Source organism: Amia ocellicauda, chromosome 19, assembly GCF_036373705.1.
Source record: "Amia ocellicauda isolate fAmiCal2 chromosome 19, fAmiCal2.hap1, whole genome shotgun sequence".
Classification (NCBI taxonomy): Eukaryota; Metazoa; Chordata; class Actinopteri; order Amiiformes; family Amiidae; genus Amia; species Amia ocellicauda.
In genome coordinates, this window is record NC_089868.1 from 7,318,855 (window position 1) to 7,334,454 (window position 15,600).

At 40.2% G+C, this 15,600-nt stretch overlaps 2 protein-coding genes across 2 annotated transcripts; one reads left to right on the forward strand and one right to left on the reverse strand.

Annotated features, from left to right (window-relative positions):
• The first annotated feature begins 1,551 nt into the window (after window positions 1-1,551).
• On the forward strand, window positions 1,552-9,539 carry trmt13 (tRNA methyltransferase 13). The gene is made up of 11 exons (XM_066692272.1): window positions 1,552-1,711; window positions 2,075-2,124; window positions 2,684-2,750; window positions 3,578-3,628; window positions 3,721-3,790; window positions 4,250-4,356; window positions 4,631-4,798; window positions 4,983-5,055; window positions 6,641-6,715; window positions 7,440-7,857; window positions 9,024-9,539. Exons 1-11 carry the CDS (start codon window positions 1,583-1,585, stop codon window positions 9,199-9,201), a joined length of 1,386 nt encoding a protein of 461 aa, XP_066548369.1. The 5' UTR covers window positions 1,552-1,582; the 3' UTR covers window positions 9,202-9,539.
• On the reverse strand, window positions 8,791-15,450 carry lrrc39 (leucine rich repeat containing 39). The gene is made up of 9 exons (XM_066692273.1): window positions 15,053-15,450; window positions 14,384-14,586; window positions 13,859-13,964; window positions 13,450-13,606; window positions 12,735-12,871; window positions 12,476-12,621; window positions 11,036-11,188; window positions 10,499-10,659; window positions 8,791-9,441 (listed from the first exon to the last, which is right to left on the reverse strand). The coding sequence occupies exons 2-9, from the start codon at window positions 14,509-14,511 to the stop codon at window positions 9,371-9,373; spliced, it is 1,059 nt and encodes a 352-aa protein (XP_066548370.1). The 5' UTR covers window positions 14,512-14,586; window positions 15,053-15,450; the 3' UTR covers window positions 8,791-9,370.
• Window positions 15,451-15,600: the final 150 nt, after the last annotated feature.

Genomic DNA, 15,600 nt, shown 5'->3' on the forward strand with positions numbered 1-15,600 from the left:
GCCGGAAGCGAGCGGGGCGGGCCGCAGCTTTACGACTGTTGTCATGGTGCCCACAGCAACGGCAAACTCCCCGGCCGGGTGTGAGCATGCGTCAACGTGTGCTGCGGGAACAGCGCTCACACACACCTACTGCACTCTCTGGGCCTGGGTGTGTGAACCTGCACACACACACTTAGCACTCTCTGGGCCTGGGGTGTGTGGATCTGCGCCAACGTTTGCTGCGGGAAACAGCGCTGCACTAACTCACTTAATGCACTATCTGGGCCTGGGTGTGTGGAGCTGCACACACACACTTAATGCACTCTCTGGGTCTGGGTGTGTGAACCTGCACAAACACACTTAATGCACTTTCTGGGCCTGGGTGTGTGAACCTGCACAAACACACTTAATGCACTTTCTGGGCCTGGGTGTGTGAACCTGCACACACACACTTAACACTCTCTGGGCCTGGGTGTGTGGAGCTACACACACTCTTAATACTCTTTGGGTGTGTGAACCTGCACACACACACCTAACACTCTCTGGGCTGGGTGTGTAGAGCGGCGCCAACGTTTGCTGCGGGAAACAGCGCTGCACTAACTCACTTAATGCACTCTCTGGGCCTGGGTGTGTGAACCTGCACAAACACACTTAATGCACTTTCTGGGCCTGGGTGTGTGAACCTGCACAAACACACTTAATTCACTCTCTGGGCCTGAGTGTGTGAACCTGCACACACACATTTAACACTCTCTGGGCCTGGGTGTGTGGAGCTACACACACTCTTAATACTCTTTGGGTGTGTGAACCTGCACACACACACCTAACACTCTCTGGGACTGGGTGTGTGGAGCGGCGCCAACGTTTGCTGCGGGAAACAGCGCTGCACTATCTCACTTAATGCACTCTCTGGGCCTGGGTGTGTGGAGCTGCACATACACACTTAATGCACTCTCTGGGCCTGTGTGTGTGTGGAGCTGTACACACACACTTAATGCACTCTCTGGGCCTGGGTGTGTGAACCTGCACAAACACACTTAATGCACTCTCTGGGCCTACGTGTGTGGAGCTGCGCCAACGTCTCCTGCGGGAACCACGCCGCGCACACACTTAATGCACTGTGGTCTTGTGGTGTGTGCCAGGAGATATAGCAATTTAACCCACTGTAGCTTTAGGTACAAGTTAGCTTTTTACACATGGTCTCTACTTTTTTCTGTCCATCCTAAACATAGCATGTCTTAAATCATCTTAATTGCTGAAATGCACTTTGGTTACTGAGGTTACTATCACTACTTAAAGTCACAGCTCATATGGCCCCTTGCATCTTCCGTACCTAAGCGGGCAATACGATCATTCGTACATGGGAGGGTTGTATTAAGTGACTGTTTTCGAAATACACGTCTTTCATTATAACATCAATTTATTTCAGATCAAACTTTGGATATAGTTATCCTCCCCCTCTCCACCCCAACCCCAACCCCTACCCCTTTCGTACTGTGTATTCTTTATGTCAAATACTAATGGTTGGATACATTTGAACATCCCACCCCCCTTTCAGGACTTGGTAGGGTCTGCGTTGGAGTCGTCGAGTTGCGGCAGAAACATGTCGGAGGACGGGGTGTCCGCTCCTCTGCTGGGGAGATGTGGCTTCTACGTGGAGAAAAAGAAGCGCTATTGCAAAATGGTTGTTGCCAAAGGAAAAACCTTCTGCGGGGAACACGCCATTGCCGCAGTAGGTCAAGAGCCTCACGGACGTGTGTCAGCATTGAGAGATGCTTTGCTACAACGCTGTTGTTGCACGTGTTTTGTACAATTCATTAATAAAACAGGCTGCAAGCTGAAATTGAAGTATTGTATGTAGGCCTACTGTGTATGTGTTACCGTTATGCATTGTCATATATCTACCAAATATCGATACTTCTTTTTTCTTCTAAATACATTTACATGGACTAGAACCATCCTTGTTTAAAATAGCTCTGGATGGTTCTATTCCATGTAAATGTATTTTCTCCATACACACCCATCTGACAAGCATATCACGACTCAAACCCACCGAGACAGTTTTCTTATGATGAATACTATTTTGTTTTTTTAGACGCAGGAAGATGATAGAAAAAGAATCCCCTGCCCTTTGGATCCCAAACAGTAAGTTATTATCTCCAGTTTATTCATTTCAGGTAGGCATATTGAAGATAGTTTTTTTTTGTTTTGTTTGATTTTTGTACCTAATCAATGTATCACTGTTAATTTAAGCCCCAGCTGGTTTCAGCAAATCTCTTAGCAAATTGTACCTCTATTAAGAAAATGTGAAATAAATAAATACACCTTAAAAGTATGTTTGTACCTTAGAATGGGTCTATATTTTTCCAATCCTTTTTTCATAGGGATGTTGTCAGGTGACAGACTGCTCACAAAAATGGCTGTATATTTCACCTGTAAATATAGAGCTTAGTTAATTAAATATGTATATATAGAACATATGTATGTATATAGTATAATATATACATGTATATATTATAATTATAATAGTAAGGTATATTATCCAACAAAACTGTCTGAATGGTACAATATTAAGGACATCTGTATACTATCGATAAAAACATGTAGTGTTGAAATGTGTGGGATAAGACATTGCATCTCCACAAAGACACCAAGTACCATCCCTAGATAATAATGGGACTTGCTTTGTTTTGTTTTTCTGCAGCACAGTGTTTGAAGATCAACTTGCAAAGCACCTCAAGAAGTGCAACTCTAGAGAGAAACCCAAACCCGTAAGTACTTTTCTTTAAGTGAAGCTGACAAAATTCAGTGCTCAGACAAGGGAAGTTTTATTGATAACGTGTGACCATCATACAGCTGTGAAGTGCATTGTGAAAATGAACATTTACAGTCTACATACTATCTTCAGGCATTTCCTATTATTAATGAATGTGCACAAAGAACTCAAGGAAGTGATTGTATTGCGACCTGGAGATTCTGGAGTAAAAACTTGAATGCTATTGGGGAATAGTGTTTTTATGATCTGTATAATCCTGTATAAACATCTTTTAATCTGTTGGACCCTTTTTTTATATCTGCTTTTAAAATAAGAACATCCACTGCAGAATATTTACAAAGGTAAAAAACAAAAAATGTGATGTTTAAATGCCCTTGACAGTGGATAATATCAGTGATTCTCTTGCAGTGAAAGTGCAGATCTGACAGTAGACAATGGCAAAGTTTCTCCAAAACTGGGGTGTTTTTCTTTCCTGAAGTAGAATGAATAATGTTAAAGCTGTACAACTCACTGATGTTACTCACACTCATTTGGAAAGTGCCAAGATCTTCAAATTCATATGCAGACATGATGTAGGCCTAAAGCATTTTTGCTTAAACATTTCAAGCCGATAAGCACTTGATCAGATTTATCCTATGCATTATTATAATGGACAAGACAGGGTTGTTAAAATATGCCATTGTATTAACTTTAACACTCACCTACCTCATAATCTGGGAACGTTTGTATTAAATCGCCAGTAATATGACTACTGATTGTAATTGTGTACGTGTGCATAATAGGCACTCCTGACAACATTGTGTTGCTTTTCTGCATTTGTAGGTGTATTACATCCAGGACATTAATGCTGGCCACGAGGAGGATGTGGAGCAGGTACCACCTGTCATTCAATACCCATCTAATTGAGACCCACTTTATGGAAATATACTTATATTGTAATCACTTTTTTTTTATTCATATTTCAGATGCCCTTGTCTTCTAGATCGAAAGAAGATCTGGATTTGCTCATTAAAAGGTTAAAGAAAGCAATAAGGGGTGAGCACTCAAAATACAGTAGCAGAAGTTGTGTGTTAGTCCATCCTCAAGTAGATTTTGTGTATTATTTTGTGGTATTTCTTACTTAAATGTATGGTATATTGTGAGTTGCATGATTCCAAAACACATACAGACATGCTGTTCTAACCTGTTCTACCAATTTTATTTTTTCTGCAGTGGTCTTGAGATAAACAATTGTAAAATGAATCAAATTTTGCTGGTAATGTATGTGTAAACCTCCCTAGTGACGATAATGTCTGTGTGTCTATGTGGAATTCCCAGCTCATTCTGTGATTTCATTGCAGTATGATCTTTCTGTTTTTTAAGTTGTTGTGTTTTTTTAATCTTTTGATCACATTCTTTTTAGAAAGCAAAAATCTTCCAAACTCTAATGCAATATGTGCACTCTTGGCAAATCTTGAACTTCAGTTTGGAAATCTGTTTGTGTTGTTGTCACAGGGCTAACCTGTAAACATGAGGAAAAAATATTATCTCACACTGCTTTGCATGAGGCTCTGAACGATACGAAGAATGGAGACTTTGCTTTCAAACACCTGAAGCAGCAGGTATGTAGTGTACAGACATTGACAAAACTGGTGGAGTCTTTTTTAATTGTTCTCTTTGTACCAATGACACTTAGTCTGTCTTTTTTTGTTTTTATGTAGTACTTATTGTGTTGTATGTACTGGGCTTGTGCAATATAATTTCCCCATTTGGGGATTAATAAAGTACTATATTAATGAATATAAAACTAGTCATGGGAAGAAATAATGTCTAAAACAAAATGGCACCAGTGGTTTCAGTTCAGTCCTGATATGCATTTCTGTGCCTACTATGCAGGCCTCCATTTTAGGTAACATGGACTCTCTGGGCTTGCTGGGACCTAACAGATGTTTTGTGGAATTTGGTGCTGGGAAGGGCAAACTCTCCCACTGGATTGACATCTGTCTGCAAGCAGCTGACAATGTCCACTTTCTGCTGGTGGAGAGGGCTACCACTCGCTTCAAGGTCTGGCATTGTCTTATTTGGATACTTTTAGTTATTGTGATCAGTGAAACACACTATTAATTTAATACTTAAGCATACATATGGGTTAACCTGTATTTTTTTGTAATAAACTTGTTACTTTTTGACCGATGTCTACTGAGAATTTCTGAAACCCTGACAATCCCTTTCTGGTTTTCTTGTGCAGGTAGACGGGAAACACAAAAGCAGACGTCCTGTGTTTGAAAGGCTACAAGTGGACATTCAGCACCTATGTTTAAGTACGTACACAGGACTTACATTGGGTTTCTTTCTGAAAACTGAGATTTGCTGTGTGCATGTGCTTGCAGGTGGGATAATGCATGTCCCAGCAGAGTTCAATTCAAACCAGGGTTCTATGTTTAGGTTTTTAAGTACTGGCCCCGTGGGCCACTGAGCTAATGATTTTACTAGTCCAGATAAAATTGTACGTGGCCCGATGTTTCCCCCCTGAACAAACATTGGATCACCAAATTCTACTCATAGCAAAGGTCACATCCTACGTAACTTGCATTTAAACTTTATACTATCTACTAATATAAACCAAAAACAATCTATATTTTACAAAGTATACATTATAACCCAACAATAATGCGCCACTTATATTTTTACACTTATTTGAATAATACACAAAAAATAGTGTAACACTACTTCCATGTTTTTAAATGGTAAATGTTTTTGGAGTGATGTGCATTCACAAAATACTGTTCACTTTCAAGACTTAAATGCTATTGGTTACTGTGTTACTATAGTTCAACTGCTGTGTTTCTGTGGAGTTTAAAAAAACAGATTAAAAAAACTTCCAGCATTAAAGTTTTGAGTTTTTCCACATCTTGCATAATCTCTCTAAAACAACTTGAGGTGGCAGTTATAAAACCAATAGAATTAGTATGCATTTTTTGTATCAAAAATAAAACCAGAGGCTAATTAGTATGCATTTTTGATATCCCAATTAGAACTGGATGCTAATTAGTAGGCATTTTTTTATATATAAAATTTTATATTTGATATCAGAAATTCAATTCTTGATATCAGGAATTCAATTCTTTACCAGCAATTATGGATTAAATGTCGGCTTGCCATATTCTGCATCAAATAGCTACAACGGCAGTACTATACTGGACTATGGAGATAGATTTTTTTTTTTTTTTTTTTTAATGAGAGAGATAATAAGAGTATGCATAGCAGTATAATATTTACATACATGCACACTAGATCCGATGATGTATCCGATCTTTATGTGCGTGAAAAGAGGAAAAAATGAATGTATGCATCTTCCCTTTTATGGAAGCATATAGAGGACTTAATCCAAATGTTACAAATGCATGATCAACCCCGCTTCAAAATGGACTTTATTCAATTGATAATGAAAGAAACAGCGCCCCTCTTTGTAAATGCATGTCATACCTCTACACCGTTTTCTGGACAAGATGTAAACAAACATCCTCAATTTAAACAAAATGGTCAACTCCACCGATTTAACATTGGAACATCCGTCTTACCGAAACGGTGTCTTATGGGAGTCACAAAGAGTTCCGATGTCGCTTTTCTCCTATCTATATAATGGAAAACCTGCCTCATTTTTAGTTGCTTTTTCCCTTTTTTTTTCCTCAAATACTCATATGGATACAGACACAAAAAAAATCTGTCAGACCTTTAAGTAAGATGGTTTTGAAGGGAGATAATTATTTGCACCTCTGTAACTGTACAACTATTGATTCAAACAACTGTAAGTCGAATCATTTTAGAATATAGAAATTCTACTCTGTGTTGTTTGAAATAAAGATCTAGCAATTCGTTGACCTCACGTCTTCTTTTTGTCTGTAGGTAAAGTGCCCTTCTTGAGAGATCAGAAGCCCCCAGTGGTGGGAATTGGCAAACACTTGTGTGGAACAGCTACAGGTAATACCAGAGCACTCTGGTTTAATCTAACCCTTAGTATGCATATACAAAACACAAACTACAAGAATACAACAAAGCCTCTTTTAAACAATGCAGTGTGTTTTCATTGTAGGGGAGTGCTGGGTGTGGTACTTTTTGTGGTAAATGTATTTCTGGATATTCTACCATATTGGTGCAAGTCAGTGAAGATCATATATGATGTATAAATAGGTGCACACATCCTTGCTGGTACCCATGTTTGTAATCTTTGTACAAGTAATCTACAACTCTTTAAATAGTAGTTCCCACTGGTATGTTCACAGCGTTTTGTTATTTTTTATTTTATATATATTTTTGACCTGGTGTTCTGTGGCATCTTTACCAAGGTTCTCAACAGCATTTTTTCACCGAAAGGGCTATCGAAGTTTTTGGCTCCTGTGCAGAATTTGCTTCCTTTACCTTCCTTTTATTCACTGTACTGTGTATGTGATTTGTATGTACAGTGATGGTGTTGTAATGTTGTGTATATGTAGAACATCCTATGTTAGTGATTAGAAAGAGACATCTGCTAAAAAACTAAATTAAGTACAATGTAAATTAATAAATGTCCCTTCCCTGTGTTTTGTTGGCAGCTTTTACCAATTGATTTCATAGCGTTTGCTCTGGAGCATTAAGCTTTGAAAGCCGGCATCGGCCTGTCAGTTCCTTCATTGGTATTCACTATTCTCCATTGTGGTTGGTGCAGATCTTGCTCTGAGGTGTTTGCTGGAGAGCCACCCCTGCAACAGTGAGGCTAGGGATACAGAGCCATCACAGAAACGCCTGAGGCTGGAGCTGCCTGATGGAGGGAGTGGGGAGGTGGAGGAAGGCCAGCCTAGCTTGGCCCCAGATCCCAGCTCAGAGGCAAGAAAGGGGCTGAAGGTGGCAGGGGTGGCCATCGCGCTGTGCTGCCATCATCGCTGCGACTGGAGGCACTACGTGGGCAGGGAGTTCTTCAGAGTCCTGGGGCTGGGGGCCACGGAGTTCTCGGCCTTCCAGCGCATGTCAAGCTGGGCCACCTGTGGCCTGAGGAGGCCCCACAGTGACCGGACTCCCCCACAGGAAAACACAGAGGACCAAGAGGAGCATGAGCAAGGAGTGGAGAGTGAGAACAGCTTTGATGGGTGAGTGTGTGCCTTCATGGAAGTGACCCTGTCTATTTCAATTCCTAATTCTAATGTGCATGTACAGGATATCTCTCCATTCACTAATCTGCTCTTCTCTCCCAGTGTACAGTACACAACTACAATCAAAGTCATATTTGTTTTCTGAAGTTTATCGTTTTTTGGCTGATGCTTTTGCCCAGCATCAAAGCATCCCACAACTCCAGTAAAACCAGTATTACCAGTAAAAAGTTATACAGTGAAAAACACAAAATCAAGAATAGATGGGAGTCAAACCTGATAACTATGGACATGAGTTTTTAAACATGCCCATAAGAGATGAATGAAAGAGCAAGGCAAAGGCTCAATTAATGGGCCAATGAAAAGCTTGTTATTCCAAATGATACACAACTCTGTCCCTTTACAAACTTCCAAGCATGTGTTTTTTTGTTTTTTTTTTACAGTTCACACCAACACAATTGAAAGTCTTTTCTCATGTGTCATCTTTAACATTGTAACATCACCTTTCAGTACATTGGCCTATGCATTAAAATTTAGCAGATTACACATTCAATTATTCCAAAGGGAATTCAGCAAAAAGTCCAGGTATGACAATAAAGTGAGACAAAAAATTAAAGCTAGGGTATGCAATCCTGAGAAGCCAGCAGTTAGCAAGCTTGTTTTGAAAGCATAGAGCCTGCCCTCGCTTCAGAGGTGTCTCCAAAGACTTAATAATAATAATAATAATAATAATAATATTAATTTTATTTCTTGGTAGACGCCTTATCCAGGGTGACTTACAACATAAGTATATGTTGTACATCTTATATTTGTATATCTTTACATAAAGATAACACCATAACAGATTGTATGGAGAGAAATAACTTGTCAAGTATTTCACCACACTGCAATTTGCAAAATAATGTACTACTCAAAAACTCCGTAATTCAGATAATTATTTCAAAATTATGAACCATTTATTATTTTCACAGATTTCTGAAGACTGCCTTTTTTTTATGGAGTCCTTACGTATTGTATGCGTGTTCAAATGTTCAAGCATGCAGAGCTCCTACAAAAAACGTATAAAGTATTTTTTAATCAAACTCTTTCTACGTTTTAATTGTACACTTTAATCAGCTGTGTTCTGTAACTAATGTCACTGTGTTCTGTATGGTTTCATTCTTCAGGGTGCTCTGTGCTGAAGACCGGGAGCACATTGGCCGTCTCTGTAAGCTCTTGATAGATCACGGCCGGGTGTATTACCTGCAACAGAAAGGCTACACGGCTATGTTACAGTACTACACCAGTCCGGATGTCTCCTTGGAGAACGTGCTGCTCACTGCCTTCCCTGCCAAGACTACATAACACTTCTGAAAGCCCATTCTGCACAGCTGCGGTTTATCAGTGGGTGAAAGCAGGTGGGGTGTAGACATCTCTGAAGGGAAAGTTTTAAGTTTGCAGAAGGCATCTCTCTTGACTGGGTGACCAACAGTGGAGAGAGAGAAAGCTGAAGTGGAACCCCACTGCCACTCTCTCACAGTGTCAGCGTCTCCTTCACCGCCTCAACTGTCACGTTTAATACAGACGTGTAATTTGTATTGGATCCTAAAACAAAAATGAAAAACATTTGATTTTTTTATTATATTTTTTTTAACTGGCTATACAAATTTTTCCATTAAAATCCTTCAGTTTCCATCATGAAAGCACTTTATCCTGTTTCCATCCATCTATTAATTATCAAGTACAGGGTCACAGGGAGCCGGAGCCGAACCCGCCGGGCATAAACCGCATGGCAGGGTACACCCTGGAAGGGACACCAGGTCATCACAGGGCAGCACACACTTGCACAACTACTGGGTAATTGAGAGTAGCCAATCAACCGAAGCAGCCTGTATTTGGAATGTGGGAAGAAACCGGAACACCTGGAGAAAAGCCACTCGGCTACAGGGAGAGCAGACAAACTCCAAATAGGGAGACACCCAAGGCCAGAATCGAACACAGGTCCCAGGATTTGTGAGGCAGCAGTGTACAGCAGCATGTATTTTTTTATAGCATAGTGGATGTACACATAATTCAATATGGTCTCCAGGCACTCCCACTTTGGCAGCCGTTCAGAGAATGGGAATCCAGGCATCCTCCCTGAATATCAAATGCACTTCCTTTGCACTATGATGACACTAAAGTAAAGCCATCATGTAACCTGTTATCTTGTTCACAGGAAGTGCATTTAAATATCAAGGTATAATCACTATAGTGGTCACACAGTGTTCATTATAAATTTGCAGAATTCTTTTTTTTATTTTTATGACACGGGCACTCATTCAGAGGCACTGCTCACTTACCAAAGTGAGGGTATTTCCAGATAACAGCTGTAACTGCCCCATTGGTCTCCAGACCATTCAGGTTTGGAAGTGCAGATAGAGAGGGATTTACCAGTGCAGTACCTCTCCTTGCTTTGGTCAGATTTTTTCCAGGGGTTCAAGCAGTATAACACTTTACATCCTGGAAAGAATAAAATCCAGGCAGACCGGAAGCTCACAGTCCTACTATCCTTTCATATTTGAATGTTATGTAGCAGTTTATAACCAGAACTGGGGACTACAAATGAAAAAAAAGGGCTATGCTATAGTGGTTTTCATTGCTTAAAAACAAAATTGGTCACCTCTGCGTTTTGACTCTTTGATATAGGCTTGCATGAACTCCCGTCCAAACATCTCTTTGTCATCTTCATCTTCTTCCTCCTCTGCTCCCTTCTCCCCTGATGTAGGACTCCTTGGTAAAGTCACCTGCAGCTTCAAAGGGTTCTCTCTGAAGTTCACAAACCTGGAAGAGCAATGAGCATCTTCAGAGTGTCTTTGGAGCATATGGTAATGGGAGATACGGCACCAATATCAGATAATGGAAAGTAATGTTCCATTTCAGCAATTGGGAAAGCGAATGACCTTAGACCATGAAGCACTGCTCTGCATTCTCATTGAAAGTTACAAATTTGGGAAGGCATTCTCAAAAGGAAACCGACCTAGCAGAACAAGATAGTGTTCAAGGGCCATCATCTCAAAGGCATGTTAGCTCACAAGGGTATCTCAGCTGGCTGCTTTCGTTCAAACTCAATGTGATCACATATTTGCACATTTGTGTGTAATGGCTGTATTTCCTGTAGCTCCTTGGAAATATTTTAGATTTATAGTTTAGTTTATACCTCAGGTTCTCCATGCTTCCCATGCACTCTGGGATATCCTGGAGTTTGTTGTTGCTGAGTACAAGTGTCCCCAGATTCGTCATCTTACTGATTTTCTCTGGTAAGAATGTAAGCTCATTCCTTTGTAACCAAAGTGTATGAAGATTTTCCATCCTGTTGAGAAAAAAAAACCTTAAATGTAATCCACATTGAAAAGCCTGAACATTATAACCTGGGTCAATTGTTTCATATAACCCATCACTCACTGAGTATTGCGGTTGATGTCAATTATGATGGTCTAAATATATTTTTTTAACTGGCATTGTTTGGTCAGCTCTTAACTGATTCATAATAATTTAAAACTAAGATGTGTATTTACAAAATGTGATGTGTGTTACTCCATGTAAGTAGCTTTAAATAACAGCATCTCCTAGGTAACCTAATAATATTGATTCAGATAGATCTAAAGGCATCTTCATAATATACAGTTAGGTCCATAAATATTTGAACAGTGACATAATTTTCATCATTTTGGCAGAGCATCACCAGGGATGAATCCCAGCATCTGGTGATGTCTATGGGTTCCAGACTTCAGGCAGTCATTGATTTGCAACTGAGTATTGAAACTTACAATTTAATTTATGGCACAGTGGTTAAGAAACAGCACAGTGAACCAGGCATTGCGGGTTCAAATCCCGAAGTGGGCTTTCATTTTTTTTTTTGTTATATATATTTCTGAAGTTAAACAAGAACAAACAATTATAAGGCGATTAATAAGGCTTTTACACAGCTTCTCTTAATTAGAATCTTAACTCCTAGAAAATGTATGACAACGCAAGGACAATTAACTCATTGATATCCATTTAGAATGGATCATGAATCGAATTCAGCCAAACTTAATGTAAGAAAAACAATAACATTATTATTATTATTATGAATAATAGGACATCCAAATATGCACTGAATTTAATAATGCTTAAAAATAAAAAAACAAATCACCCAATGTGCACTGTATTTTCAAAAGATAAAAACAAGCTTACTTATGGAATGCAACAAGGATATGGCAGCTACACTCCTGTTTTGGACATACAGCACCAGTATGTACATAATAAGATTATATTTCAGTATGTGAAGACCTACATACATATAGTCCATTATGGGTATTGGGTAATATTTATTACTACTATGTCTCCAATATTGTGTTTGTATGTATAGTATAATACCGAGGAGGTATGCTGCTGGAATTATAGTTCCATTATTATATTATCTTAGATATATATATATATATATATATATATATCTTATATTTTATTATATTATCTCTCGCTGAGATCTGGGATATTTTTTAAGTCGCCCTGGACAAGGGTGTCTACTTAGAAATACATAATAATAAATAGTATAACATATATGTCACAGCCAACTGCAGACAGGATTCGGTCCAGGGCCCAAGAATGGCCTTACCTGTGAATATCTTCTGGCAGCATCTGGAGCTTGTTCCCCCCCATATCCAGCCATTCCAGTGCAGGCATATTGACCACAGTGTCAGGAATGCTAGTGAACTGGTTCATGGACAGATCCAAGTGGTAGAGGTTTTTTAACTGGCTTAACTGAGGGGGATTAAAAAAGAAAACAACTTTGGGGTAATTTATAAAATCAAAAACAGACTCGGAAGTCTATGGAGAGGCTGTGTGTACATGCATGTGGTGTTGGGGGGGTTTACCTGAGGAGGCAGCTCACAGAGGTCCCTGTTGACAGCCAGCTCCAGCTTCTCCAGGCTCTCGCAGGCCCCCAGTTCCTCCGGGACTCTCCTCACTCTGTTGTAACTCACTAGCAGCTCCCGCAGCTGGGTAAGCAGTCCTGGAGGACACAGATGCCTCTATATTGTGTTCTAATTTGATGTAGACATTTGAAATAAATTTGGTTTCATGTAATCCCAGGTTTGGGATTGCTGCCCCTTGGGGCATGCTGGTCACAGTTGGCCCTCACACAGCCCAGATCTGAAATAGACTCTAAGGCCCAAACTACATTCCGATTAGAGAAATCTTTAACATTTCAATTAATTGGGCCCAGTCATGGGCCATGGCATAGTCCAGATCCAACAGCTACTTGCTACTTTTTAAAATGATTGCAGATGCTGCCTTAGGGAAGTTGCAAGCTGAAGTCTGAAGCCTGCTACCAGATAGATCGGACTTCCTTGATTTTGTCCTATATTTTACTAACTAGCTAACAATACAATCTGCACTGCTGTCACGCAGTTTTAATACTGAACAAAGTGATCCTGCTCCTATCCTTGTCAATGACGTAAACCATTCTGACCTTCTCTTATACCTTAATTTATAACGTGATGTGTAGATGATTAAAAATAATGAAAGTAATAGTGCACTGAAATTTAGGAACTGTGTGAGCTATAATAACATTCCACAAAAAACACTGACCTATCTCTTTTGGGATCTCTGTGATGGCATTCCTGGACAGGTCCAGCACAATCAGGTTGTTGAACTCCCCTATGAACCGAGGGATCTTCTGCAGGCCAGTCCTGTGGAGCTGCCACTCCTGAAGATGAGTCAGCTGAAGCAGGGCTGAAGGCAGAGTCTTGAGAGAGAGACAGAGATTGCACACACTGTATAGCCAATGTACAATTTGGGATGTCGACAGCATAAACAAAGAAGTAAAATCACAATTGGAAAATGTCTTTGATTATCTTTTCACCTAGGATGGCTTGTATATGAGGAGCAGCTGGGGGAAAAGAAATGTTATATTTGATTAAGTGTGATTTACTCTATCTGGGATTCCAAAAACATGCAGGATGTACAAAGCAAAGATAGATAGCTGTGTTAGGTTTACCTTCCATTCTTCTTTCTCTATCCTTAAAATGATCCTTCCCTCCTCTGTTACCACCTTCTGTTTGAGTTTGGCCAAAGTGATGCGGTCCTCCCAGACATGTGCCAACCTAGGGGGTGTCACATGACTTGACGAACAAGACTGCCAAGACACCACACAACAGCACACCATCTCTGCATCTTTCTGCAAAACTGGTGGCTACAACTTAATCTTTGTTTTAGCCAAATAGATTTTTCTAGTGTGCTTTGTTGGTTTCTGTTCTCTTAACCCTTAAGAGCCTAGAGTGACACATGTCACTTGACAAAAAAACTATTCAAATTTATCAGGCAGACAACATATGCAACAGAAATGTCACGCTGTGTTCCAAATTGCTAGTTTACACAATTTAAAGCATCCTTCGCTTACAAAAATACAGTATATATTACAGAAAACCCAATTTGGCTAGCTAAGTCTAATTTGGAAGGATGTTCAATCAGTTCAGAAGTTTGCAGGAAATCTGTGAAGGATTCCAGAGACAGACAAAATTACCTGCCAACCGAAACCTTTTCCCTCAGATCCTTGTCCCTCTGAATTTCATCTCTGGACTTCTTGATTCTGGTTTCCCAAAGGGCTTTGATGGAGTTGACAGTGCCGCAGCACACAGACAGTGCCGTCATGGCTCCCCACCACCAAACCCGTCCAACTCCCCGCGCAGCACCACCAGCAGCCACAAGGGGGCTCCGTCACATCATCTGTGAGTAGGAGGGGAGCACGGGTGAAAAGTATTAAAGGAGAAACTGATGTTAGCTATATTATTATTTTAAATTAACAGTTTAAAGTTTACGTATTGTAATTATTTTGTATATTTTAACAAAACGTGAGCTTCTCCCAAAAATGTTTTTTTTTTTTTTTTTTTTTTTTAACTTAATCACCCTATGTGGTACACTTCCTTGCAATATACAAATTTGTGATGCCAGATTGTATTACATTCAAACTATTGTTTCTGCAAAGATGTTAGGGTTATGCATCTACAGTATTGCCCTCCGCCCCCCACCTACAGTCGTGATGTATGAAATGTTTCATGGATTTAAAAGGGGAAAAACAGCAACTAGGAACATCTATGTTCACCCTTTTCTCTGTCAGTTTATGGGTATTTTAGCGCTACAGTGTGGGTATAGAGCTCATAATTGTCTAATGCCAACAATAGCTTGCACTCACCTCTCGCAGTCGGTCACCCCGCCGGAGGAGTGTGACGTCACTGAGCGCCCTGGAGCTGTTCTTCACACATGCAGGGTAAATCCAGCTGTCCTGCCAAAACGCGCTCCTTGTCCAAAACACAAACAGCTCATCGGCGTCACTACTCCTGGACTAGGTGTTGAAGGATTTGCCTTTTTTCATCCTACTTTAAAATCAACGCCATATCAGCTGCCGTCGTCCGCGGGGCCTTTTAATGAAACGCAATCCCGCAAAGGGTCTAATTTTAGCCCCCCAAGAGACCAGGAATAGCAAGTCACATGTGAACATCCGTCTGGCTCGTATAAAACGGTCACTTGACACATACCTCAGCAACAGACTGCTTAAAATATGCCTTTCTCTAAAAATAATGATAAAACTGTACGATCATAGAACTTGTTTTTAATATTCTCCTATGCGCATTTTACAGGTAGGCTACCGGTAGTCCGGAGAAGACGCATGTACTGAGACAGCAGCCTGTTGCCACTGTTTGACTTTATTATGCGGGATCTCACTCTATACTACAGTCTCAA

Excerpts from the sequence above, each read along its gene's own strand:
- trmt13 (XM_066692272.1), top strand. The coding sequence starts at position 1,583 with ATGTCGGAGGACGGGGTGTCCGCTCCTCTGCTGGGGAGATGTGGCTTC. Across the intron at positions 2,125-2,683 it reads TGCCCTTTGGATCCCAAACA|CACAGTGTTTGAAGATCAAC; the intron begins GTAAGTTATTAT and ends GTTTTTCTGCAG. Across the intron at positions 3,791-4,249 it reads GTTAAAGAAAGCAATAAGGG|GGCTAACCTGTAAACATGAG; the intron begins GTGAGCACTCAA and ends TTGTTGTCACAG.
- lrrc39 (XM_066692273.1), bottom strand. The coding sequence starts at position 14,511 with ATGACGGCACTGTCTGTGTGCTGCGGCACTGTCAACTCCATCAAAGCC. Across the intron at positions 11,189-12,475 it reads CTGCCAGAAGATATTCACAG|GATGGAAAATCTTCATACAC; the intron begins GTAAGGCCATTC and ends TTTTCTCAACAG. Across the intron at positions 10,660-11,035 it reads GGAAGCATGGAGAACCTGAG|GTTTGTGAACTTCAGAGAGA; the intron begins GTATAAACTAAA and ends TTGCTCTTCCAG.